The sequence below is a fragment of the Dermacentor variabilis genome, chromosome 11, assembly GCF_050947875.1.
Source record: "Dermacentor variabilis isolate Ectoservices chromosome 11, ASM5094787v1, whole genome shotgun sequence".
In the NCBI taxonomy this organism is placed as follows: Eukaryota; Metazoa; Arthropoda; class Arachnida; order Ixodida; family Ixodidae; genus Dermacentor; species Dermacentor variabilis.
In genome coordinates, this window is record NC_134578.1 from 86,628,069 (window position 1) to 86,655,295 (window position 27,227).

Consider the following 27,227-nt stretch of genomic DNA (forward strand, 5'->3'; position numbering starts at 1 on the left):
AGGACAAACACTCAGACCTCGAGTGCCACCAGTGCTTCATTAGACTGTCGAAAATTGTACTCTCTTATCAAATGTGGCGCGTAGAATTACCTGTCATTCACTTAACAGCTGTTTATCGCACTGCCATGTTTGATATCATGTAAACTGAATAATTGTTCTCATACACTAGCTCCGACACAACACAAAAATGGAAGTATGTACACACACTTTTAATGACTACTCTCATATACAATGGTTTAGCTATGAAGTGCATACAAATTTCTGCCAGAAAGCTAATTCCGTTTATAATGATGGCGTAATTCTCAAAATTAAAAAAAAAGCATGAGTGGCTTTATTTGAACCTAAAACAACGCCGAACTTCAAATGTCCAGCATTAATCGCGGAGCTCGCTATCGTCACAATGACTTCATGATTTGGCCTCTTTTATCGGCGGAATCGAGCTCAATTGCCTTAGGAAAGCTCAGTATAATGTTTAATATAGCCAGCAGCCTTTTCCTAACCTTAAGTGCGTAGAGTACTTTCCCCTACAGGCAACTCAAGCAGTGCTCAATCTGTAGGTAGCTATAGTTGGATCCATACAATGTCACGACTAAGGTAGGACCAAGGTCACACATGCCGTTGGTCTTGGCACAGAGAGGCACGAGTTACCGTTGCGCCAATAAGGCTCAAATCGCGCGATAACGTCAATGTCGCCGTCGTACTATAGCACATGATACAAGGCTACCAGTAGATCATCGTGTGATATGTGGTATCCTGAAAAGTTCTTGAAGCCACTGGAGTCACCCCTTGCTGTAGCACTGACTTCTGGTGGCGCGATTCAAAATTAGAATGCTGATAATAACATAAACTATTCTCAATCTAAGTATGATTTTGTCACTACTGGGCTATCGCGCAGATGGCATGGTATATATAAATGCGCAGTGAGGTTATTTGGTATAAAATGAAATCATTTGGCTCTGAAACATCAGACGGTTGATTCCTGCTTGTCTTCACTCAGGGGAGGTAAAAGTGTCTTCGTTGTTTGTGGTTCGTCTTTTCTATCTTCTGTTTCCTAGAAAAAAAAAGAGTATGTTTACGCTGAAAATTTCATAATACTCCAAGTACATTTTGAATGGAACTGGCGAGGTTCACTCCGTGATTAGAGTGAAAATACTAGTGAGCATAAATGCACCAACCACAATTTTCATTGTGAATAAATACCGATGGGGGAGGGAAAAGGGGGCTCAGGGTTCCCGGACGTGAATCACAGAGAAAACGTGAAAATCTCTACACAATGAATGGTGACTTCATATAAGCACGCAAACAAAAAAGGCAGCCCCATAACTAAGTCCAGTGTGAGAAAACGGAAAAATTGTGATTAACATCACTACGATAGCGGTGAGTGAAACCTCGAGCCGCTTTCTTTCTAGTGGTCACAAATTTCCCACCAGTATTGTTTTTAAATCAAGTAAGCGAGGCACGACTCAAGCCAAGCTTGTATTAAGCTTCCAATACTCCCCCCTAGGCAATTTTGGAAGCAATGTCATGATCCGCTTTGTTTTTAAATTTTCAGTGCTGCCCTCTGTCGCACGCCGCTAGAAACGCTTTGGAAGGAAGCCGGCGATGTCACCTCGTAATTTCTTTGCCTGCCCCCCTCTTGAATGTCCGTCGGGCGGGCGTTTCCGACATCGCGAATAACTATTTTTTGCATTTGCAGGGCACCATACGTTTCCTAGAACCTAGACAGCTCAGCAGAACTTTTTGTTGGGCTAGTTGGTGCATGTTACTGAAGTACTATAGCGCCAAACAGACGACACAAGAAGAAGAGACACGGACGAGCGCTTGACAAAAAGTATGTCTGTATGTAAGTATGTATGTATGCGCTCGTCCGTGTCTCTTCTTCTTGTGTCGTCTGTTTGGCGCTATAGTACTTCAGTAACCTAGATAGAGCTCGCCGACTGCTGAGTGAGGTCTAAGTGAGCTCTTGTGCTCTGAGAAGGGTGCATAATTGCCAGATCACGCTGTAGGGCAAACCACCGATGGAATCTGTAATCGCTCATTTCTGCCCTTGCAGCTACCATAAGTATACCGTTCACTCATTTTCTAGACATTTCGCACGCTCGATGAAATGGACTTGGAATGAAGGCTTACTGCGTTAGACTGCCGATTTACAAAAGCGGCACATTTGCCCACACCTGCGTGTGCCACCACTGCAGGTCGTTTGCTCTAATTAATGTGAAAAAAGGGCACCGTTGATCTGACATGATGTGAAAACGTTGCCGTACGTCTATATTTGCGCATATGAGCTGCATTGTTATAATCGAGAGTTCGACGGAAGCCCTTCCAGTCGGGATAAAGACATGATAAAGAAAGACGTGCACAGACCAGGCAAAACTTATTTAATAGACAAGACGTTTCGGCTTCCATACGGAAGCCTTGTCTACAAGTCTTGTTTATTAAATAGGTTTTACTTGGTCGGTGTACGCCTTTTTTGTCAAGCCGCATTGTTGCACCCAAGGACTAGTGAATAAGAACTTCAACAACGGCGACCAAAGAAGATAGGTATAGCAGGGCCTGTTATTGCCTATTGTCGCTTCTATATCACTTCACCACACTTACAGTCTGAACGTGACAAAGTATTGTTGGACCAGAACTCTGCGCACACAAGTTATGATTCATAAGGCGTGTAGTCCTCTCGCGAGGACGTGGATGCCAGGGCTCACATGGTGGCAGCTCAACGAGGACATGGCTTATGCGGATGTACCAAATCACCGCCTCTTCTTTCCCGTTTCACCTAGAGGTAAACAGTTAACCTTAGAAATGAAGAGATGCTTGAACACAATAAAACGTGGAGTCTTGCCTCTCTACGTAGTTGCATTTAATTCGGGAGCGATGCGGCTTCGGAAATGATCCTGCGCCGATGTTAGCATAGCACTGTGTCTCTGCTTCCTACCTATTGTGCGCGCACTGTAAGAAGTGAAAAAGGGTTTATTGAGAATGAATGAGGCCATAACTGACACAGAAGAGCAATTTCCTCTGCCCAAACTTTTTGCGCTTTAGTTTAGGTCTTCAAAGAGCGCGTGCACGAGCTCGACGGCGCCTCTCGTTCTAACCTTCGCTGAACAATATCAACATCCGTTTAAACTTCATGCGCAGGGTGTGTGAGGCCTGCAGTTTGTGTAGCTCAACTTAGAAAGCACTTTCCACGCATTTGCAAAGCTATTGAGGGCACAGACAAGTCAAGGCGCTGCCGCTATCGTGTTGTCGGTTCGCTCAGGGTCCGATTGCTCAGTATTCATTGAATGATGTTCGCACGCCGATGCTGTCGGCATTGCCGGCACTGGTGGCACGATAGCCAGTCACCGTACCAAAAGTTGCGGTAGTCAGTTACTTCGATGCTGGTTCAGTATGATGAAATGGTCTGTACAGGCCGCGAGCAGGCCACACTGTGCAGGCAAGCGCACTTTCAACCCCCCCCCCCTATCGACTCCACTCTGCACCGATGGAGAGGAGAGCGAAGGGCGAGCAGCGCCAAGGCGGGCTGAAGCAAAATAGAATCAGTTCAAAGTATGGATTCACGCCATCGATTCGTCTCTCTCCTCCGCGCGTACTGGCGTCCCAACAGGTCTTTTAGCGACAGCGTCTCAATATACCGTCAATCGTTGGCGTGGGCGTATTGCCGGTGCCATAGAGGCACGATCTCCCCGCTCCTTAATCGAGTGCGTGAAGTCAGGCATTCAGTGCCACCGCCAGTAAGAGGGCCGACGCTGCAAGAATACTTCCTCAGCAACGTGATATTTCTTGAAGGGCCGTCAAAGTGCGACATAGGTGTCTCAAGATCAATTCACTTATAATCATTAAAAGGCGGCTACTACGTAGCTCACGGTGTAGTCCGGACGAAGACCACGCCGCTTACCGTTTTAAACGCTCAGTTTGCGGGAGTCCTTGTGTCCAATGATGCTCGCACGCGCTGCAATCGCCTAGTCCAGGGCAAGTAGCGGCATGTTTGGAGAAAGGAGTGAAGCCTTCCTTTCGTGATTAGCGCACAGGAATCGGAAGCGCTATCAGCGCCAGCGGGTGCGTCACGGGAGATCCCTCAGACGATGCCTGAGTCTTTATGGTCGCAAGGGCGAGTGCGGAAGGATTCGCCGCCGCCTTTGCTTTCTCGCGCGTCGTTAGTCAATCACGTTTTGCGGCCGCGTGTACTCTAGTCATTCAGTTATGACGAATCCCGCAAACCACACCGGTGCGCACAGGAGCGCCAAAATGCACCCTTTCACCCAATCAGTGGCGCCCTAGGGCACCCATGTGGGCACCGGTGCGATTTGCCGAATTTGCCATAAGGCAATCACGGCCGCATGTACCCTAAAAGCTAAACTACACGTACGCGGGCCGGCGCGCGACAGCTCGCGCCCAGGCGCCTCACGCATGCGCCGATGGTGCAGTACAGGTCGCGTAGAAGCGCGACGCGACCAAATATACCTAGTGCTTACGCACGCTAGGAAATCGCGTTGTCCAACATGGCGGTACCCACGGCTTCCGCTTCAGCGTGAATTCTCGTGATGGCTACGTTCTCAGCCGCGTTGATCGCCAGGAACTATTGATATGAGCTTTCACTTTTTCTAAAGTTACCTGAAACCTTAGTTATGAGCGCATAGCGCATAGCGCATCCGATTTCTGAGATCGTTCTACGATTCCGGCGATCGTAGGCCTAACGAGAGGCGTCCGCCCAGCAACAACAGGATTATGTTAGCTAGAGGAGTATGTGCACCGACCTATCCGCCTGGAGCGTAGTCCGCCTCTTCTACGCATCATGACGCACAAGTGGCGCTGCGCTCAACACAACGGTTCTCATCGGCACATGTTGTATGGTACTTGTGGCAGGTGGCGCGCAACAAATAAAACACACTGAGTGAAAAACTGTCATCTGTAGCCGTCAGGTAGTGCACTGAGGAAATACAGGTCTGTATTATTGCGTGTTTGCAAGTTGCTAAAATATGTAGAAGCTTCTAAGATGAAAAGGTGAGCGGCATGCATGGTTAGCGGAAGCTCATCTCCGATGGCGAATAAGCGGAGTCTGCACCAAATAGTTGCGCTATTTCTACTTCAGAGAAGACCGGCAGGCGCGCTTGTTTCTTCGCTTCGAACTATAAACCACGGGGGCCTAAAGCAGTCTTGCTCTCAGTGCCGACAAGAGGAGCAGCGGATACTGCTTGTGGGCGAAGGACACTTTTAGGAACACTTCCTCAACCGCGACTTCACGCATGTTGTGGACTAAGACATGTTCGCCAAAGAAGCAGTAATGTGGTGCTTCTGCTCATGTCTATAATATGATGCCAGAGAAAATAAGAGAGAACATTATTTGGGACTGTGATCATACAACGTGATTATGACCGCAAACCCTCGTAAAGACCAGTGCAACAAGCTGCGAAAGAACCCTGTGCAAATAACGACAGCAAGATTTCTGTGCCGGCGCTTGCGGAGCTTGTCGTCGCGTTGGTGTTGCATCATGCTTGGCCACTGGATCTGGATCTGGAAGGTTCCGTAGCTGCTGCACTTTCTCTTCGAGCGAAATTAGCTATTTAACATTACGCTCAATAAGTTTGCATTACTGTTTGTTAAACTAAAGGTGCTGAAGGGAGGCACCCCAAAATGTCTCGCAAAGGTGCTTGCGTTTAATGTGCGTAAGGCGACAAACGCTATTCTGGCACTGTCTATCTTCTCCATACAAATATAGGCGCTCTGGCTGCCTCACAAAAATGCCTCACTATATCTATAAAGGTGAAAATATAGACAAATTTGACGGGCGCTGGCGCGGGTATTGTAGGTTTAAACCGCCATTACTCGCGAGGCGCGGCAAACGCAAGCGCGCCAGTGCGAGATTTCGCGCGCCGGCAAGCGTAAGCGTAGTTTGGCCTTAACTGGCAAGCCGGAAGCCCCTGTTTACCCGGCGTATTATTCTGTACGCAGGATCCCTCGGTGACATAAACTACAGCAAGCTGGCCTGCCTGAAACGTTAGATGTAGTTGTAATTAACACTTTGCTAGTGTACATGCGCTTGTTGTCCTTTATTTCCTCGAGCTTGTACCAGACTGCGGTTGATGAACAGGCGGGTGCTCACTGCGCTGCGCGGTTTGTTCAGGCGTAGCGCCGTTGGCACATCCTGATCCCTACAAGTGGCAGCCGTACAGTGAGCCCGTTTTCAGCCCCGTACCGACGTGGAACCATTGGTAGAGTTCGAACGTGATGTACGGCACGAGCTTTTGCAGCAGTCCACATCTGCGAGTACCCGATTTGCTCGGACGCTCTTGTGGCCTCCGAGATCATGCAGCCTAGCGGGCCGTTCCAAATCCTTTCGTGACTGTTGCGAGAGAGTAAGGAGCATGCATCGCATCGTCGAAAAGGCCGATTAACTCTAGCAACTCTTCATCTGCGTCAGAGTAGAACCACCGTATTCGACGTGGCCGATTTGCTCGGACGCTCTTGTGGCCTCCGAGATCATGCAGCCTAGCGGGCCGTTCCAAATCCTTTCGTGACTGTTGCGAGAGAGTAAGGAGCATGCATCGCATCGTCGAAAAGGCCGATTAACTCTAGCAACTCTTCATCTGCGTCAGAGTAGAACCACCGTATTCGACGTGGCCGATTTGCTCGGACGCTCTTGTGGCCTCCGAGATCATGCAGCCTAGCGGGCCGTTCCAAATCCTTTCGCGACTGTTGCGAGAGAGTAAGGAGCATGCATCGCATCGTCGAAAAGGCCGATTAACTCTAGCAACTCTTCATCTGCGTCAGAGTAGAACCACCGTATTCGACGTGGCCGATTCACGTGCAGTTGCTAGCGCGGGCCGGGCTTCTGCTTAGAGCAGAGTCAATGTCATGCGTGCAGATGCGCTATGCACCACCTTACATCACCGAAACCCTGCCATGACGCATGTGAACTCACTTATAGCAACACGGTCATCAACATCGAACAATTGCTGTAAACATTTAATTATACGTATTCTAACCGAGTGCGCTGCTGCTTGTGTTCCCAGCGGTATTCTGTGCAGAAATGGACTTTCGACCATACATTGCGCAATTGGGAAGTTGGTCTTCAAAACCTACGACAAGCAAATATATTCCGCAAAAGCGATCGAGAATTACAAAGGGCGAAGTATTTGTCGCAAGTCGTAGCTTCTGTTCAGTCATGATGAATGGGTAGGGGATGAGCAATTTTAAGCTTATTGATCGCTATAGAACGACGTCTTTATTGATGGCTACGAAATTTTTATTAAGATTAGTGGGCGTGAAAGACTTCACACAACAAATGACATGTGCTTTTTTTTTTTCCTTTAAGCTATCTTGAGGCGCGAAAATGCTGAGTGACATGATTGGTTTCAAAGTCAGTTCTCATTAGCGGCCGGTTTATTAGCAGTATGAGCAAATAGCCTTGATAATCGTGTTAGAACAGTCAGGTGCGAGGGGTTGTGTCTTCACGTACGAGGGCAAAGTGATTGTCTCCTCGTGCTTACTATGTTAAAATGTAGGCATCCATGCTGAAATCGAGACGATGTCATGCCGTGAGTTGGCCCGTATTGGTGCTTCTGCCTGCATTTACCTGTCATCTCACGGTACTCGAATGACCTAAATGACCTAAACCCGTCTCTTTGGCGATCGAAACGGTCTAGTGAAGTAATGCCAATTTTCTCGAACGCTGATGGCAACAATATTTCTAAACCTCTTACCCACAGCTCGGCTGACGTATATGGGAGAAATATTTTATGTAAATACTCCCGAGTTAAGCTGGAGGAGGATTGAAGGGAGGACAGGACCTCATGTATTGTACAAGGGGTCTCAGGAAGTTGTGACAAACATGTCGCAAATTCTGGACTAAGAGATACTATCTAAGCTCATATAGGCAAAATAATAAAGTAATGCGTGCAACGTTTGACTGAATTTACGAAAATTTTCAGCTTAGAATTCATTCTACGCTGAGCAGCCTCCGAAAGGCTTTAGATTAACTATCAGCTTTGCGCAACAAAAAAATATTTTTGTCAATCATGCGCAAAAAGCTCCTCTCATGGTATCTCAACAATTACATATTTTTGTAGTCTAAAATCATGCCGCAGTAACTGCCTATTAGTACCTTACTACTTATTCTGAGTAGAAGGAAAATATTTACCTTTATTGAGAAGCTTTCATCGGATTCCATAACTCCCAACCTACGCCAGAACCGAACGCAGTACCTGCTCAAGTGGGTGACGTCTGCATGACGTTGCCTGTGCTCACCTGCGATAGAAATAATAATGCATCTATTATAACATGACACTAATGAAAATTAAGATGAGCAGTTGGAATAAATTACAACACCAAAAATGTTCCGGCAGAATTTATGTCGCGATGACTGTCGACAGTAATGCGACTAGCATTCAAGCAATGTAGCGACACCCACGTCACTGAAGACACGTTTGTTTAGAACTTGTAGCGGTCATTATGAAACTTCCTTGCTTCGGCTACGTGCGACAAATAGTTTCTCCTCTATCAGTCCACTTTGCTATAGCACAGGCTCGTCAAGGTCGGCCAAGAGCATGTCTGCGTAGTGATGTCGCATTGACTATGATAGAATGACGAAGAAACAATGACACTGATGGAACCGAAGGCGCTGTGACTATGGTGGCATGGCTACAATTACGTCGTGATTCAAAACTACAATGGTATAATGACAACAATGTGACGGCGACGGCAGTATGACAATAGAATGTCGACGATGGCAAAGTGACGACTGCATCACGATGAAGTCGTGACGACGACGGTATGACGACAACCGGTAAAGCTGGAATGACGACGATGTAATCACCATAGCAGCATGGTGACCGCGCACGATATGACAACGAATGCACGACGACAACGAGGCAATGACAACGGCGACATAATTGAAGGACAACAGCATGAGTAGGATACTGTGACGAAAAAATAATGACTTCGATGAAACTATGAAGGTGGTATGACGATTATGGCATAATGACAATGGGACGACGTTTGTGAAGTTATGACGTAAGGTGAGACCGTATAGACTGACGGCGACAGCATGAGGTCAATTGTATGATGAAACTGTGATTCCGATGGCGTGAAGCCGAGGGCACGGCGAGAGTCGGCAGACGGCATTAGAATGGCGATGATGGAATGACCACAATGGCGTCAACGTTATGACAACGAATGCATAATGATCAGTGAATGACGACGATGTAATGAAGGCGGCTGCATGCCAAGAGTATGAGGTCGGTATGCTGATGATGGTTTGGTGATGATCCAAGAATTGACTGATCTCAAGAATCGAATGAAGAAAACAGTATTACGGCGATGCAGTGACCTCAATGACATCACGACCTGAATTGAATATCCAGTGTTTATGGTTTTGGACAACTTCGGACATTCAGTCGGCGTAAAAGCCGGGACGACAACGACATCACGAGAGTCATATGAGCAGGCTGGAGTTACGCCGAAGGAACGACCACACAGGCTTCAGACCTACGGTATGATAATGAATACGTGAGGAGTGTAGGAAGAGGGTGGTGTGGCGACGGCGACATGTGAGAGCCAGATGATGATGGTGGATTGAAGGTGATGCAACGACTACGACGGCATTACAACCACCTAGTGGCTCTAGGTATTAGCCAATTTGAGCCATTGGTTCTGCGTGAGGGGATGGATGGATGCATGGATCGACGGATGGATGACGGATGGATGGATGGATGGATGGATGGATGGATGGATGGATGGATGGATGGTTGGGTGGATGGATGGATGGATGGATGGATAGATGAACGGGATGAAGACGCATGAAGTAGGGAAAAAAATGCGAATGTCGACAGGAGGCATGATGAGCCCAGTAGACGCGAAAACAGATTACTGGTGGCGACGCCACCTTCAAGTTAACGCACTCGCTTGCCAGGACATCATGGATTCGGATGGCGTCTGCTAGGGCCTAGTTCGCTTTTTACCAAAAACGACGCATCAAATGATATTCCAAATAGCCAAAGACTAAACATAGAAAACACTGAACTCATTTCCGCCCTACCAAGGCCCGAATATTAGAAAACACTTGAAATACATGACTTCACAGTGTACTTCAGCACTCGCGTTTCAGCGTGCAGTTCAAATAATGAGTCTGGCCTTAATTTTTTTTTAAATTGATAGACTTTATACTGCGAAAATAACCAAACTGATGTTTTTAAAGAATACGCTATTAGTTTAAAGTGTTTTATTGCTTCTGTTTAGAGTTACTTTAGTATGAATATATTGTAGTCAGAAAATTTTTAGATCGCAACTTTCGAATACATGGGAAATAAAATCACTCTAAATTTGGAGTATGAAAAATTATACTTTCAATATAATTCATGTCAGTCTTAAGTGAAGCGACAATGCTAGTGCCGGACTGGCTCCAGTGCGATTACCTTTCTTTAAGGATTACAAGTATCCAAAGTAGACCTCAATTTATTATGAAATGAGTCGTAAGACCAACCATTATCAAAGCGAAACATTTCTGGAAAAAATCAGAACAGTTCTATTCAGAGCATTTTTATTTGTGCTGCCTTGCAGCGAAAGGAAATTACAGCTTGCTTGTATAGTGTTAACCTTGCTGAAAGTCAGCTTCCGCGTAACAGTTAGGTCCCAGAACTGCCTCCATTAATTGGGTACTTAACCTTCAAGTACTTCAGGTAAGTACTGCGTACAAGAGAGAAGTCGCAGCTGCTGACAACTCAAATTCCTAAGAGAAGAAATATGAAGGCATAATTAATGGCTGTCAAGTTTTAAATCCTAGTTTCCCAGGAACAGAACGGTTCTGCATGTTCGCGACATCTTCCTAGCGATAAAAAACTACTTTGATGTTGTACCCTATAGTACAACGCTCGTAATTTGATGGACAGGTGTTAGGACAGAAACACGACAGTATCTTGTATTATCTGAACTGTTTCCAAAAATCCTGAACCTTATTTCGTATATGTATCAGTTTACTCTAGGCTTTCAATGTGAATATGCATGATTAGTCTGACACTTTTGAACCTCGAAGTGACTGGTATAGTTGGACAAGCTTTCATGACAGTACACTTAGCTGAGCCTCCAGATGAAGCTGAACGATGCACATGTCGTCAACTTAATAGAATGAACCAAGAAGTTTGGCGTTACCCTCATTCCTCCCTGATATTCTTAGGATGGTAGGAACATAACATTGTAGCTGCTCAATTTCTCTCAATGAGCTCCACATAGCTGCTTTGTTTCCGAGAAAACTAGCGTTACCTATATATTGCAATTTCGTCGTTGTGCAATTGCTTCTCAGTTTGTTATGAACCTAGCCTATGGACATTATAACGAGAGGTCTACGCATAAACTTTTACAAGACACAAAACAAGCGTGTATTATGCGTGGGTTTTTTTCTTACGTGCAAGCAGTAGGTAGTTACCTTTGTGAAAAATGTATTTAAAGTATTTTGCGGAGGTGTGTACTTTGATGCGTAAGACGTGCTGCAGGAAGGTGAGGCATATTCTGAAAGAACTTCAGGTGCCATTGTGACGTGCATGGTTACGCATGCTGGTGGATTGCAGTGTGTTCAAGTAGACTGAACTAGCCTTCGCATTTTATAACTTGGTCCTTCTCTTTTTGGTGAAAGGCCTAGGTTGTACTTTTTGACATAAAAAGAAAAGAAACATGACTGATGTGTTTCGCAAAATGCACAACTGTAGGCTATTTGTAACAATGTGCAATTGATGTACCTGTGATAACACTTATGAGTATCCCGAGCAGAACTGTAGCCAACATCCCAAGGAAGGAGCTCCATAATGGTGATATCGAAACAGAAGCTGTATTTCTATGTGACCTGCAGAAGAGTACAATGACATTTCTGAATCAAAAGTTGTGAACATCAATTTTACGGCGCCAATATAGAACCGTAAATAAAGTTCCAATGAACACTTTGTCGGTTTATGAGGCTGAATCTACAGTAACATCTCTAGCCACCAAGCAATTGCCTCCAGTTGCCTCCAGTTGGGAATCCGATGAGACTGAAACCACAGAATATTCCTGAACCTTCCTCAAACAACATCATTTTGCGGGCTATTAAATTAAGAATATTGATAGTATAATGCTGGTGCGTGGCGTTCGTACGCGACAGTGGTACTGTGTTGAAGTATTGAAAATGAGAGAACATTTATTCTACTTTGGTCTCTCAGCATTTCTTTTGTTGGTTTGGGGTAACTTTGACGAACACTTTGATCTTGAGCTCTACATCCATGGTGCCGTTGGTGACGTAGCACTACTATAAACTATATAAGGAGCTTGTAGAGTCAACCACAAAAGATTACGGACCACGGGTTCTCGTAAAACGCTGAAGTTCCGAGCAGCCTGTAAACGTAGTCAGTAAAACCAGACATCACATTGTTGCTCATATATCCTAGCAGCGGCTGAAAATGCAAACACCAGGCTCCGTTGTGGGGCTGCTGACATATCAAGGTTTTTTCTCAGATTCCTCAGTCCCTGGAGTTTTGTGGGCGACTGTACCTGTTTGTTCTTCTGCTAATGCCGATGAACGACTATACATATATGTTTCTACTATAGGTCTGCGCCCTTTAGCCAGCCATTGACCACAGTGGGAGAAGTTCTTATACCATTTCTTCAAATAAAAATGACATATCCAGACTGTGGCAAACTATATCCTGCCCAAATTACTTTCACTTCATGTCATACTTTTGTTTTTTAAAGAAATTGGTGCTTAGCAGGGCCTAACAACATGTTTGTTGCAAGCATTTCCTAAGTCACAGGTGAACACATAGCTGAGGAGTAGTCGAACAAAGAATGTCGCTTTAAGGCAACGCTTCGACAAAAACACTTGTTTTCTTCAAGGCAGCGTTCCGTTGTACTTCTGTCTTGTTTAAATAGCTGAGAAAATTTTACGCAAATAGGCTCTCAATAATTACGTAAAGTGCATTCTAGATGTAGTGACGGTTTTCTGTTGCTGCGGTCTTGTTTTTCTGAATACGGAAGTTAACTGCCCGCTTCTAGATGCGGTGAAAAAGAAAGGATCAGTGTAAGGATGCAATGTGGTCGCAAGAAAACCTGGCAACCTAAAAAAGCGTCATGTCATATAACTTTCCTGGACTATTTATTTGAAAAGGTGTGCAAGCTTAAGTATGCCCGTTCTCGCCAAACTATTCTTGCTCAACACGGCATTGTCGCCACTTTCTGGGAGACGTAAATTCATAACGAAAGAAATGCGCAACAGGATTGATACCTCACGCATAGACGCATAAATGTAATTATTTGCACACATACCTGTTCGTAGAAAAGGAGACTGTGAGGTTTGTGCCAAAAGACGCAACGGTGTTGTTGTCTGGACAGTAGTCAATCGATACGGGCATGTGTGGCGGTTTGATGCCATTCTGAATCGACCACCACAATGCAAGAATTTCAACAGCTAGCATGAGCAGTGTAGATATTCCTGCTCCCTGCGATGAGACAATAAATCATAGCTGTGAAGCAACAGGGGCATGGTTTCAAAGTTGAAAAGCTACATTTATTGCCTTGTTCAGTTTATGCGAACAATGCAGCCCGAATTTAGAAGCATAGTGCTCAGATTGGCTTAAGTTCGCAAATTCCCAGTTTTACTGGTCATGGAATGTTGCAAACGCATAAATGAGAAGCTTGTTTGCAGGAGTGTCTGCAGAGCTTGTTTGCAGGGGCGGATTAATTTACCATGCCACCATCTATATGTGATAGATGGTTCATCTGCGGAGTTTTCAAATGAAGAGGCGCAGCCAATACGCGGAAGAAAAGGATGTCAATAGAAACTGAGCGCTCACAATCAACTGAACTTCAGGAACGTGATCCTGCAACAAGAAAACAAAATGTGAGCTGAGCACGAAGCGAATGCTGTTAGGCTTCATAAGGCTAGCTTTCCAAGAAAAAAATTTGTTGCTGACCGGTGCTCTGCCTCTTCCTTCCTTTCTAATTGTTTGCCCCATGCATCATTTGACAAGTACAGTATTTCAGTCACTGAAACAACGATCATGTATTTTTTTTAATATGGTGTAGAACGACGTCTTGCATGGTAGATACCCTCGCCCACGCAATGTTGTATTTCTTGATGGCCGACTTATGTATAGCAAGGACACCACATAGAGTGACACAGCTATAAGAGTCCCGCATGTAATTAAGAGCTTTTAGGATCATAAGAGGGTAGTGTGGTAGGAAAAGAATTCGGAAGGGCCCATCTCACGATGACTATCGACGGTAATATGTTAATAGTAATAGGTATAGTTAATGGTAACATGGCAACACAACGTATGGCCACAGTTGAAGCAAGTTTGTGTGATGCCTGTACTGCAGAGGGGCTCATTTTTGATGATTTATTGCCATCGCTTTTGAAATAGGGTGGTGATAAATAGTCATCTAGCCTGATTGAGTTATTCAGGTATTCTATACTTCCTTTTCATTGTAATATTTTTGTATACATCTTAATCTTTGTCTCTTCCTCAGCACTTCTATATCTAAATTGTACCGCTTCTTATGCTTATAACGGATTCAGTCGTATTTATCTCCGCTTTTCTTCCGCCAGTACTCTAAACGTGTCTTGCCTGTCTCGACTGCTGAGCGGTTGATCCTTCCGTCCAAATTGCACCCAACCACTCCTGGAAGGTTGACGTTACCTATGGATCTCACTGGGTGAATTCGCATTCGATTAGGGTGCGCTGAGTGGTCTCCGGATTTCTGCTGCAGCATACACATGCCTCATCTTGTTGTCTCCGGATTTCTGCTGCAGCATACACATGCCTCATGTTGTCTCCGGATTTCTGCTGCAGCATACACATGCACCTTGTTGCGAATCTTTGGCCATTACTAATGTAGGGTAAACCTAATTATAATTCACTGCTTTTCAGCTATCTTTCGAAGCTCTTAACATAGAGTATAAACAAAGATGGAGACAGAGATGTTCTTGCATTACTCTTGGTGAATATCCATTACTTAATTACATTTTCGGCTTTCTCGTGCAATTAGCTTTGGTTATGTCCCTCAACAGCTCCACCAAATCATCATTAATGCCTACGTGCTTGAGCATATCACACGACAATTATTTGCTTACGTTGTCGTAGGCTCCTTTAATATATAGATATGCTATCCATAAAGGTCTATTCCGAACTACTGAAATCTCTGTGCACTAAGTTAGCAGGAACATATAACTCTCTAAGCATCCGCCTGGTCGGAACCCATTTCGTAGGTGGTTGGGCGCTTCTATAGGAACACTACGCCACCTAGCAGCAGCGCCGCGAAGCCTGCGCATGGCCTCCGAGATGCATGGCATGCAGATGCGTGCAAACTCTGATAAACGCGTCATACGCCAGCCGGACTTGTCTCTCAGGCTTCTGATTGATAGATGCTATGAGCGTCCCCTTTAAAACGGGGTAGTGGGCTGCGCTACCAAGCTGTTGTTCTGATAATGATGACGATTTAGTGGCATCCCCTTCGAAACAGGGCAGTGACAAATAGTCACCTTACCTGCTTGATTTAATCGGGGATGCTATGCACGCTTTATGTAGTATTTTTGTATACACCTCCTTATTCTTTTTTTAGCTTCAAAATGTACTTTGTACCGCTAGATATGACTGTAAGGGATCCGGTCGTATCGATCTCTTCCCTGCTTTTTTTTTCACCAATACTCTGAACGCCTCTTGCTTATCTAGACTGCTGACCGGTTGACACTTCCGTCCGCTTCAAACATAAGCGCATCTGGAAGGTGTACGTTACCTAAGGTTCTCACTGGGTGAATTGCTTCGCATTCCATTAGGATGTGCTGAGTGGTCTCCGCATTTTTGCTGCAGCATACACTTGCCTCATCTAGCTGCGAATATTTGCTCCGGTACGTTTTTGTTCTTAGGCAACCGCCTCGAGCCTTAAATAGCAACGTACTGGTATTTGCGCTATCTTGCAGATTTTCCCTTCTCATTTATTTGTTCTCATTCTTGTAGATCTCCCTAGTCCTTCTTACTTCCATTGTATGCATCCTATAAAATTTTTGTTTCTCTCACTTTCTTTCCGATGAAATTAAGAGGCTGAGGGAAGAGCAAGATGCTACCGATAAAGATATTAAAAGCTTGACAGAGACAGTGGTCATTTTGGAGGCGAAGCTTGTTTCACATGCCACCTCACTGTCTAACAGCTCTGATCATGCTACTGGCTCATTTGCCAATCAACTTCTGGCAATAATGTCAAGGTGTGACGAATCTGCGAACAGAATGCGATGGCAGAATCTGTTGTTCTTTGGAATCCCCCACGAGGATAAAGAGATTTGGTCGACTACAGAAAGACAAATTATTGCCCTATGCTCAGATAAGTTGGAAAACACAACTGCCGGTTCTAAGTTTGAAGGTGTGCACCGGCTGGGAAAATTTGCTTCAAATAAATCTAGACCAGTAATTGCCAAGTTTACGTTCTTTCAGGATAAGCAGAAAATTATTACTAGTGCACATAAGCTGAAAAATACTGGGATCTCTATTAGAGAAGATTTTTCGCTAGCTACTCGACAGGCACGTAAGAAATTGCTTCAATTTGTCAGATAACGTAATTGTCCTTACAAACTGAATGTCGACAAACTTCGTATCGATAATACCACGTATATTTACGAAAGTTGTTCTGATTCCGTAGTACCTGCTCGATAGCTAGTTGCCGATGTGCGCAGTGCTAAGGTCCAGCGGCTATCAACTTCATGTGCACCTTCACTTTCAGTATCATTTACTTACATCCGCAGTCTGCTGCAAAAACGTGCCCTGCTTGAATCATATCTTGAAGATAGCATGGCTGATGTATTGCTAACCGCGACCAGGCTTCATGCAGATGTAGGTGACTCCGAGTTATTTCATACTTCTAATCAGTACGCCATTTATCGCCTTGATCGTTCACATAAGAAGGGGGGCGGCGTGTTGGTGGCCATCAATAAAACTATTCCTTTGTTTTCTCGTTGACACTGACACTGCTCTTGCGATGATTTGGGTGGCCTGTCCTACATTAAACAAGAAGTTACTGATGGGCGTTTGTTATCGCCCACCTGCCGCTGACCGCTTGTTGATGTCCTATCTTCATAAAAGTATTACCAGGGCCCTTGAACAGTTTCCCACTAATAAAATCTACCTATTTGGGGATTTTAATATCCCTGATATTAATTGGTCTCGCTTGTCTTCATCGACGATTGATTCAGGTGATTTTCTTGAGCTGTGTTTAGAGTTCAATCTTACGCAGATTGTTTCTGAGCCTAAGCGCGGTACTAAACTATTAGACCTTATTCTCGCAACAGAGCCACATAGCATAAGCCCTGTCATGCAGCTTGATGGCTTTGGTGACCATAACCTACTGCAGTTCTCAATTTATATTCCACTGAAATTCGCTGGTGCTGAACGTAAGATTATCAGGGATTATAGCAAAGCAAATTACGAACAAATGAACAATGTACTTGAGGTTTTCTTTCAGAAAACGTTTCTTCCATCAATCACAAATAATTCTGTTGAAGCGAATTAGAATTCATTTAGAAATATTATGTCACTTTTAGTAGACAAATATGTGCCGCTAATCACTATATCTAATGGCAAACGTAACCCATGGATTAATAAATCACTTAGATCACTCCGAAATAAAAAGAAAAGGTTATGCGCTTCTGCTAAACGGCTATCATGTCCCTCGTCATGGTCTAAATATAAGGATTGTTTAAAATCTTACTGCCTAGAAATATGTGACGCTAAAAAGAAGCATTTTTCTAAAGCTCTGTCCTCACTTCTACACACTAACCCTAGAAAGTTTTGGCAAGCTATCTCTCCTGATCGTGACCGTAATACAGCAACATCATGTGACGCTGACAATGTTCCTGTCTCTGCAGCTGAGTGTGCTTCAACTTTCAATTCGTCTTTTAGCTCTGTGTTCACCTGTGAAGACTGTTCCTACGTTCCCTGTGTCTCCGACCTTCATTATCGCTTCGTGTCCCCTATAAATATTAGTGTTGAAGACATTTCAAAACTAATACGCGATCTAAAGGTGTCTACATCATGTGGCATTGACAATAATAATGTTAAGTTCTAACGAACAAGTCTGCTATATCCACTCAGATTTTGTACTACATTTCTCGGCAGTCTTTATCAACAGGTCTTCTTCCTGCTGACTGGAAGATAGCCAAAGTTATTCCTATATTCAAAGATGGAAACAGACACTCACCTGGTAACTACCGCCCCATTTCACTAATATGCATTTCCTGCAAGCTTCACTAGCACATCATTGCCTCCCATTCATCCCACCATCTTGAATCTAATACCTTTTTTTTTCAAAATCAACATGGTTTCCGTAAAGCATTGTCTTGTGACACCCAACTGCTGGAATTTACGCCAGATTTACATTATGGCATGAATAACAGCAAAATTATTGATTGCATCTTTCTCGACTATGCAAAAGCCTTTGACAGAGTTGCTCATTGTCGTCTAATAGCTAAATTGACTCCTCTTAGGATTGACTCATTAACGTTATCTTGGCTTCGCAATTTCCTATCTAATCGGCAACAGCTCGTATCTGTGAATAACTTTAGCTTCGCCATAGTCTGTTGTAATGTCAGGTGTACCCCAGGGTATTGTGTTAGGCCCTCTTCTTTTTCTAATTTTTATCAATGATTTGCCAAGCAACATTTCCTCCTGCATACGACTTTTTGCGGATGATTGCGTAATTTACAGAACGATTAACTCTCATGATGATCACCTAACTTTGCAAAATGACCTTAACCTAGTTAATCAGTGGTGCGACCGTTGGCAAATGACACTTAACACATCTAAGTGCTGCGTCGTTTCCTTCTTTCGCATGAAATCATATCCTAAGTTTCCTTACAAAATCTGCTCGTCGGAAGTACCCCGTGACTCTAATTACAAACATCTTAGCGTTTATTTTTGTACTAACCTAGCCTGGGGGGAGCTTTCACTTCGAGATGATATGCGCTAAAGCTAACAGAACTTTAGGGTTTTTATGTCGTCATCTGCACCTCTTGCCTTCTACCATTCGTCAACAGGCCTACCAAACTTTTGTACATCCTCAACTTGAATATGCTTCATCGATCTGGTCTCCTCATCAACAATACCTAACAGATAAATTGGAATCCATCCAAAATTGTGTTGCCCGTTTTATAACTTCTAACTACAGTCGTCAATCTAGCACTACCCAAATTAAACGCGATGTTCCCCTGCCGGACTTGGATTCCCGCCGCTCTGTTGCCCTCCTATGCCTCTTTCATAAATACTACTATACCTCATGGTCCAGCGGCTTGTCACTTGAAACTCCTTCTCGCACACCTACACGACTTAATAATCATCTCAGTTTCAGGCGCATTTTTGGCCGCACACAGTCATTCCATAACTCTGCATTACCGCGCGCCATCGCACTATGGGATAGCCTTCCAAATAATATTTTCTCAATAAAAGATCCTGCCAAATTTCGTGGACATTTGGAACTTCACATGTTCGCTTGACTATGTTGTACGAGTTTGTATTGTTTTCGCCTTTGTATCGTTTTTCGACTTTCTTTTCCATGATGCGCGGCCATAGGGCCGCGGATCATAGGGTCCTAGGCTGAGGACTCCACCCACGCTCAGGGTCTGTCGCCGGACCCGGCAGTTCCTCTTTCACTTAGTAAATCTTCTTTCCCTCTCTCTCTGATGCTTATTCTGGTCGCACAGGGCTCTATGCTTCATTATTGCAGCACTGCGTATTTCCTTTATTTTCATATTGCCTTGTTGGGTGCTAGACTAAGTCTTTCTTTCGTTTATGTATACGCAAAGCTATTTGTATCGTCAAACTATGGATATGGCATCGAGGACACGCTGCGCAATCTAGTGGCACTGCTGAAAAGTCCGCGGGTGGACTCCTGGACTTCGAGATTTGCTCGCACTGGCAGGTGTAGCTCCTGCGGTCCTATTTGCACGCAGAGAGTGTACATTCACTGGTGGGCAGGGCCGGTTGCTTTTGCGCACCGCGGAGCCCACACTCGAGGTCTTTCCATGCGCCGATGAGGCTTTCGCGCACTGCTGTACTGTTGCTCCGGCTTAAATGAGGCGAAGAAAACAGGATGTTGCACTGCAATACGATTCCTTACTTAATAGGAAAAGACGACTGAAAGTGTACAGGGGAAAGCGCATGCTGGGGGCTATTTATTCTCAAATTCGTTAATATTTGTTTGTGCACGTACACATGCTCCCAATACATTCAAGTTCGTTTGTAGAAGTTGTATATATCTGCAGGCATTAGTCATGAATAAGGTAAAAGCATGAACAGCCCCCAATTAGCCCCTTTCCTCGACCTTTTGAAATGCGTATCTAGTATCGGAATTGTCAACGAACGAGCAAACTTGCAGGTCTAAGTGTGCAAATTCAAATCAAATATTGAAGGTGAAGTCTCACTGAAAGTGCAAACACACAATGAATCCTTCAGCAAAACGCAGTAAGGTATATGAAAGGTTTCTTCGAAGAGCGGGAAATACACCGCGTATTCATGGAGCAGTTTGCTACAGTGTTGGCGTGAAGGGTGTTCATTGGATGCGGCAAATACGCAGTGTATTTGCGGCGCAGCCTGATAAAGCATCGGGTTGCTGTCCTTGCGACGGCAGTCCGATTCCGCTCAGCATCGGATCAATTTAGGCATATATTTGGGCATTGAAGAGCGACATACGCCCACTGGAACGTATCCAGTGACCCATGATGGCACCAAGCAAGTTTAATGAAGACCAGCACAGCCCGTATAAAACCAGCACACACCGCATAAAGTTGCGCGCAACCTTCAGAGCGTGGCTACCTACAGGTACAGGCTACCTATGGTTTCCTCGGTGCCACCCAAGTTGGCGGCCTTGTGCCCACGCATTTCCAAAGCGCCGAGGTCCTCCCCGTGCGTGTAAACTACGTGTGCCAGGCCGCATGTCGCCTGCTCGGTTGGCGGGGAGTATGATGAAATCAAGCTTAGCTGTAGTAGGGTTTAGATCAGCCAAACAAGCCGGGGCTTAAGTGACAGAGTTAGAGGAAACGAACTTTCAATAAAAAAACAAACTTCCAGCTCCATTGCCCATGCATTGTGACTCCTGCATGTTTGAGCCGAGGTTTTGCGGTGTTGGCATTCTGGCTATGAGTGCGGATGCCCTGATGCGTGATATCATGGAGGCATACAACATTAAAAATAAAATACACATGTCTTGCAACGGCACGGCTGTGGTTCTAATTAGCGGTGAACAATAATTTTTTTAAACCTTTACTAAATTGGTAACATTTTCAGAATTCTTCTATCTGGTGTAATTTGATGAGCGTTTGAAGCGATGTGGTTGGTGCGTGTGCGGAGCGGCTATATATTACGCTGCATTTTTGCGAATAGAGTTAGTTGAGAGTGATGCCCTTTTCTGCATTGTGTTGCTTCCGTGTTTGTCGCGTATATATCTCGCACAAGTTATCATGTACCAACTAGCCTAGCAGCAAGTTTTATCAAGGGTAAGTATACATTATTGACGAAATCTTGGCAAAGCTACAAAGTTAGCTATTGTAAAACATTTTATTCACGTCAATTAAACTTATAGCATTTAAGCAGACATTGCGTGCAATTGGTGGCTAGTGGATGGGACGCAGGTCGCCGCCAGTCGCTCCAGAAATTCTCAGCGGGCCCCGCGCATCGGAGATATAATAAACAGTTTTAGTCCGGCGCCCGCAACAACTCTGCGTACGCAGGAAAACCGCAGCGGCGACAGTGCGCGTGCGCAGTACGCAGGAGCTCTTAGGGCCTGTTTACGCTCCGGTCGCCCATCGCCGCAAGCCGCCCCGCACGCGTGCGGTCGCGCGAAATATTGGACCTATCAAACACTTGCGCACAAATTTCGGTTTACAATGTGTAAGGTATACACTGTGCACATAGTGTAAACGGCAATTTGTGTACAAGTACTGGATACGTGCAATTTTTTGCGCGACCAGCCGCGTGCGGTGCAGCTTGCGGCGATGTGCGGCTCGAGCGTAAACAGGCCCTTAAGGTTCGTTGCGTGCACCCGCAACCTTTTCAAAAGCTGCGTAGCGTCCGCTGCGGGCTCTGGGGGCATTGCAGGGCGTTCTCGCATGTTCTCGCGTGTCCACGAGTGCGCATTTTTCGATATGGCTCTTGCCAGAGATATGACTACGGCTTGTAGTTTTACGTCGTAGCGGCTGGTATTGGCTACATGGATTCAGAAGGTGGCATATGGCGGCGCTGAGTAGAAAACTACCGGTTTCTGCGTGTGCAAGTTAGCAATCCCCTTCTCAACTTTTGCGTCCGGCCTACTATTGCCGTTTCACGCGCGCGCGCTTCGCTATGTAGGTGCGACCTCAAGCGCTACCTACGTGGGTGGTTTCGGACGCCCAACTAGAGCTGTCTATGTTGAAGGGTTCGCTGTGTGGTCAAAGTTGTGGGTAGTGGGTCATATCCAGGGTGAGGTCATGGCTGCGTTATGTCAATTTCGGCATTTAAGAAGTCTGTTTTCTTGCCGAGCTTTCCGTCACGGATCTAAATGTAGGATATTTAAAAAATATCGCCTTTTAACGAGGTCCAAAGTTTCGTTGAACTTTGAAACCACTGTCTGCCTTTTACTGTGAACCTCGGCTATCTCTGTAAGCGTACGTAATCCTGGTAAAAGGGCGTTACCTCACTTTTTGAGCGTGGCAAGTAAACAGCACTAGACGCCAGACAAAGTTCTCGGGCACACCTTAGCCAAATATTGCTCACTTTCCTGCATCAGGAAACATGCCATGCTGCTGTGAAAATCGCTGAAGCTTTCCAATGGCTCCATCAATGTCCTGCCATGGCAGCGTAACGCCATTGCGCCCTCGTACGACTATTGGCCAGATGTGTGAAATTGTCAGGAGCCACAATGGCCGCAGAAGAGCGAGAACAGTAACGATTTTCGTGATACGCCACGTCGAAAAACTTCGAGATACCACTGCGATCAAAATGTTGACAGGAAAATTCTGTTTCTTTATTTCTCAGCATTCGGCAGGCATTGTCTGCTCTATCTGTGCCGCCTCCTCCGAACCGCGAGGTATTTTTGGCCACTAGCTCATTGCAAGTCTGTGCGTCCCAGTCGGCCTTTCTCCTTGCGTGTGCAGTTTACGCACGGAAATACCAACTTGAACAAAACTAAAAGCGCAGCGCGTACCTGGCGTTGTCCCGTTCACAGTTTAATCATTTGTGTGAAACGCGCGTTAGCAAGCGTTCGCTGAATATAGGCGGGAAACTTCGACGCCCCCGTGTAGTTACTGGCTGCAAAGGCAAGGGAGATTGCTAAACTTGCACTGTATCGACTGCCGCAAGGAGCAAAGCTTCGGCAAGCCCGGTAAAAGTGCATCGGATAACCACAATCAACAAGAACCTAACGTAGTGCAAGCGGTCGGGGCAGCCTGCGTAAAGAATCCGCATAAAAGGCGATACAGGCCTTGTGTACGACTACACATGGTTGGTATCGCCTATGCGTGAACATCCATACGAACCATCATGGCGTTCAGTTGGTCTCTGACATTCGCAGCCTCTGGTCACCGTAGCCTCCACAGTGCAAGCCCCCGAAGAAGGGGCGGGATCACCACAGAGGAGATGAGGGCCGACCTTTGTTTGCCGACAACTGCGATTTTACTGAACACATTGAAATACTTCTTGCTGCAAGATATTTTCGAAAATTCGTGCTTTCATCAGAACTGCTTTTTCACTGGCGTTGATAAAATTCGTCGCTGGGACCCTTTAAGCGGTGAACTTGCACATAGGCTTTAAGGGACGTCATACATCGGCGTGTCGAAACAAACGAATAGTGAGCATTAAAGGCTGCTTTCAAACAGCTGTAGAAATACCGAAAGGTACGAAGGTGGACGCGTGCGAGTTTACCGAGTTGGAAGTACACGGGATAAATAAGAGTTAAAGCTCACTTGTTAATCTGCAAATGGAACACTGAAAGACTGACCATATGAGAGAATACAATGATGTATCATTTCAATATTATTATTATTATTATTATTATTATTATTATTATTATTATTATTATTATTATTATTATTATTATTATTATTATTATTATTATTATTATACATTTCATTTCAATTTACATCTTGTTCCGAAAATTCTTACTATAATGTGCGGCCTTACTTTCCTCGAGCTGTTTCATACTTTAGATTATCAGGTAAATACCTTTTGCGACCGTGAAGCTGACAAGCAAGATACACTTTGTTTATAATACTCACTTTTGAATGCACGAAAGGGAAGGCTATGGCCAGAATAAAAAGTCCCACGAAGGGACCGGTGGCGGCTCCGTAAACCATTATGAGGAGCTGCAGTATAATGTGAAAAAAAAAAGAAAACAGAACGGACGAGTTATTCACTTGACAGCGTCTTCAACGGAGCACAGCGGAAATTTCTATTCTCTTGAAACTAGAAGTACGCTGCATTGCGGCAAATGATTAGCTTTGCTGTGCAACGTCCATATAGAGCGATGCACGCTTCTTACAAATTCATCACAATAAAGTGATTATAGGGGAGGCTAACATTCAAGACAAAAGAGCAGTCCCCGCCAACTCGAGTGTTTGAAGTTACTAAAAAATGTAGAACAAAGAGATGCTGCTTGAGCCAACGTTTCGACAAAAGGGCTTGTATTCGTGCGGGCAGCAACTGCGTTTCACAGGAGCATTTTTTTCTTTTACGCGTGGCTTCTGTGCCTCACCGTCAATGGATGAGCAGGAGGACAATAAGCCGACGCGCCGAGCAAGCGGAAGTGAAATTTTCGACAAAATTGTGGCGCGGGGACGGGGAGGAAAAAAACATAGGGTGATGTTCAATTATTATAGAGGTGACACGTGCGGAGACTGTTGGCGGTTTACAGGTATGACCGATGGAACGGAACCCGGATACAAAGATGCAAGCAGTGCTTGGAATACGGCAGGCCTATGTTCCCGCAAAACAGGAAATATGAGGAGCTGCTTTCGGCACGCGTGAAAAAATATAATTAAAGGAAATATCAGAAATGAGAAACCGTTCGAAGTTACTGAATTTTCATGAGACAGGTTAGGCTTAAGTAAATTCTGTCGGTTATCATTCTTTCTAACTTTTTTTTTCACATGTTCTCAGAGCGCGTCATATTATTTAATGCTTTTCAGGATGATGGGTCCACCGCATTGTCAGTCCTGCTTCCCGAGCAGAAGCAGGGGCCCCAACTATCGGCTCCAACTTCTCTTCCTTTTCTTCATGTTTTTCCCCCTTGGAGAAGTTGACCTTCGCATAGGCGGCGCATCGGCTTAGACTCCTCCTCCTCTCCCATGGAGGGTTAGGCAGAGTGAGGTATGCGTACATAATAACGCAGCTAAGGAAGGCAATTACTGCTCTGACGAAGGCAAGTCCCCCTGTCGACACGTTAGCTTCACCGGCATTTCTCATTTTGCTGTTATTGATGGCTAGGCAAGCGTTAACACGCTGACCTTGCGCCCCCGTTTTTGCGCACCTATAGCATACAAAACATTCATTCAGAGAAGTAAGGCTGGGATTATGGGCGAAGTGAAACGTTACGATGGTGAGGCAATCTCAATCGATAGCATTTGCCAATAGAAAAGACTTTCTCTGTGCACTTTATTTGGCTCGACCAGCGAAGAGGATTATAGTAAGAGTTTTTGTTTGGCGTATACGCAGGGCTGGCGTCTTCGATGCATCGCGGTACTTACCGCATCCCATATGATTATTAATAGATAACTGGGTCTCTCCGCCCCACAAGACGTTTGACTCTGTCGACGCGCATTCGGATTAACATTTCACCACGACTGCGTCTAGTGTTGGGCGCATTTCATGCATTATTTACTTATATAAACAGTTTAAAGCCCGCCTGCATGGAGATCGTGATGCAAAGAAAGAGCTCGCGTTATTTTGTGATAAATGCCCAAGAAATTTGTCTAATGGATCGTAAAGTCCTCGTTGCAACAATTTAGGGTTGCTGTCGGAGTGTCTGCTATAATAGAGTTTTTTTTTTTATCTCCACCAAAATTTTTAAAATTACATGTGGCCAATAGAACAATTCTAACCCTTGAACAAAGGCGGCCATCATTCGTGAGGCGGCCATCAGTTCTACAAGAAATTAAAATGCTTATTTGAATAATTAGCGTAATCTAACTTATTAGGTTTCTTAGTAATTAATATACGGAAGATATTGAAATCTACGGATCGTATTGAGTCACTTTGCAAGGCATATCGACATGCAAGGAATTCTGACGATGGCAGCGCTTTCAAGGTGTGTACCATCAAAGTAGCAATAGAAATGCTATAAAAATTTAACTATGGCGTTTCACGTGCCAAAACTACTTTCTGATTATGAGACACGCCGTGGTGGGGGACTGCGGGAACTTAGAATACCTGGGGTCCTTTAACGTGGACCTAAATCTAAGTACAAAGGTGGTTTCGCATTTCGCCCCCATCGAAATGCAGCCGCCGTGGCTGGGATTCGATCCCGTGACCTCATTCTAAGCAGCCCAACACCATAGCCACTAAGCAACTACGGCGGGTGGACTCATATAAATGCTCTTTTCTCTACCTACTTTTATAACAAAACTGTGTAATGCACGCAGACACAGAACCGGATCGCCAATGTATGTCGGTGGACACTTTGAAATTTATTATCTCAAAGCTGGCACAGTCCTGAGAATTATTTCCAAGTGTATACGACTTGCGAACTCAGCATCTACTATTCGTAAACTGGAATATGCGCTGTCAAGTAATAAATTCAAGTGGGAATGGTGCAATTATCTAATTTTTAAATTCAGCCTTTTGATTTCTCATAGAAGTAACGACCGTCTAATCGAGTAACCTTGCTCGAAGGTCAGAATTGTGCTGTCTGCACCACGAAATTTTGAAAACTTTTGTCCAGCTAAAAAAGAGCGCCTTGTAGAAGAGTTGCTCGAAAATAGGTCCAATGCGCTCTAACTGCTTCTACCGCAAGAAACATCGTCAATAGTGCGCAGTTTTTATGAAGAACACTTCGGGATGTTTAGCCACACCGACACCACGTTACCCTTTCTTTAGCTTTCTGGCACAACTGCTTGTTCTCTCGTAAAGCACAAACATTATAATGTTTTAGAAAGCAAACGGTACGCCGTGATTGGACACGTGGTAAATGCGCAATTTGTGGATGGGATTGATTGGCTTACTTATCGTTCCAAGGCAATCCACGTGCATTGAGAATAATATACG

General features: G+C 44.9%; 1 protein-coding gene across 1 annotated transcript in view; it reads right to left on the minus strand.

Annotated features, from left to right (window-relative positions):
* Positions 1-206: 206 nt before the first annotated feature.
* LOC142564709 (sodium-coupled monocarboxylate transporter 2-like) overlaps positions 207-27,227 on the minus strand; it is a 29,257-nt gene continuing 2,236 nt past the window's right edge. Inside the window, exons 3-7 of the mRNA XM_075675843.1 lie at positions 24,245-24,331; positions 13,282-13,454; positions 11,727-11,830; positions 8,138-8,244; positions 207-1,051 (exon numbers count right to left, since the gene is read on the minus strand). Of these exons, the coding sequence (XP_075531958.1) occupies positions 965-1,051; positions 8,138-8,244; positions 11,727-11,830; positions 13,282-13,454; positions 24,245-24,331 (558 nt within the window). The 3' untranslated portion in view covers positions 207-964. The remainder of the gene's footprint in view (positions 1,052-8,137; positions 8,245-11,726; positions 11,831-13,281; positions 13,455-24,244; positions 24,332-27,227) is intronic.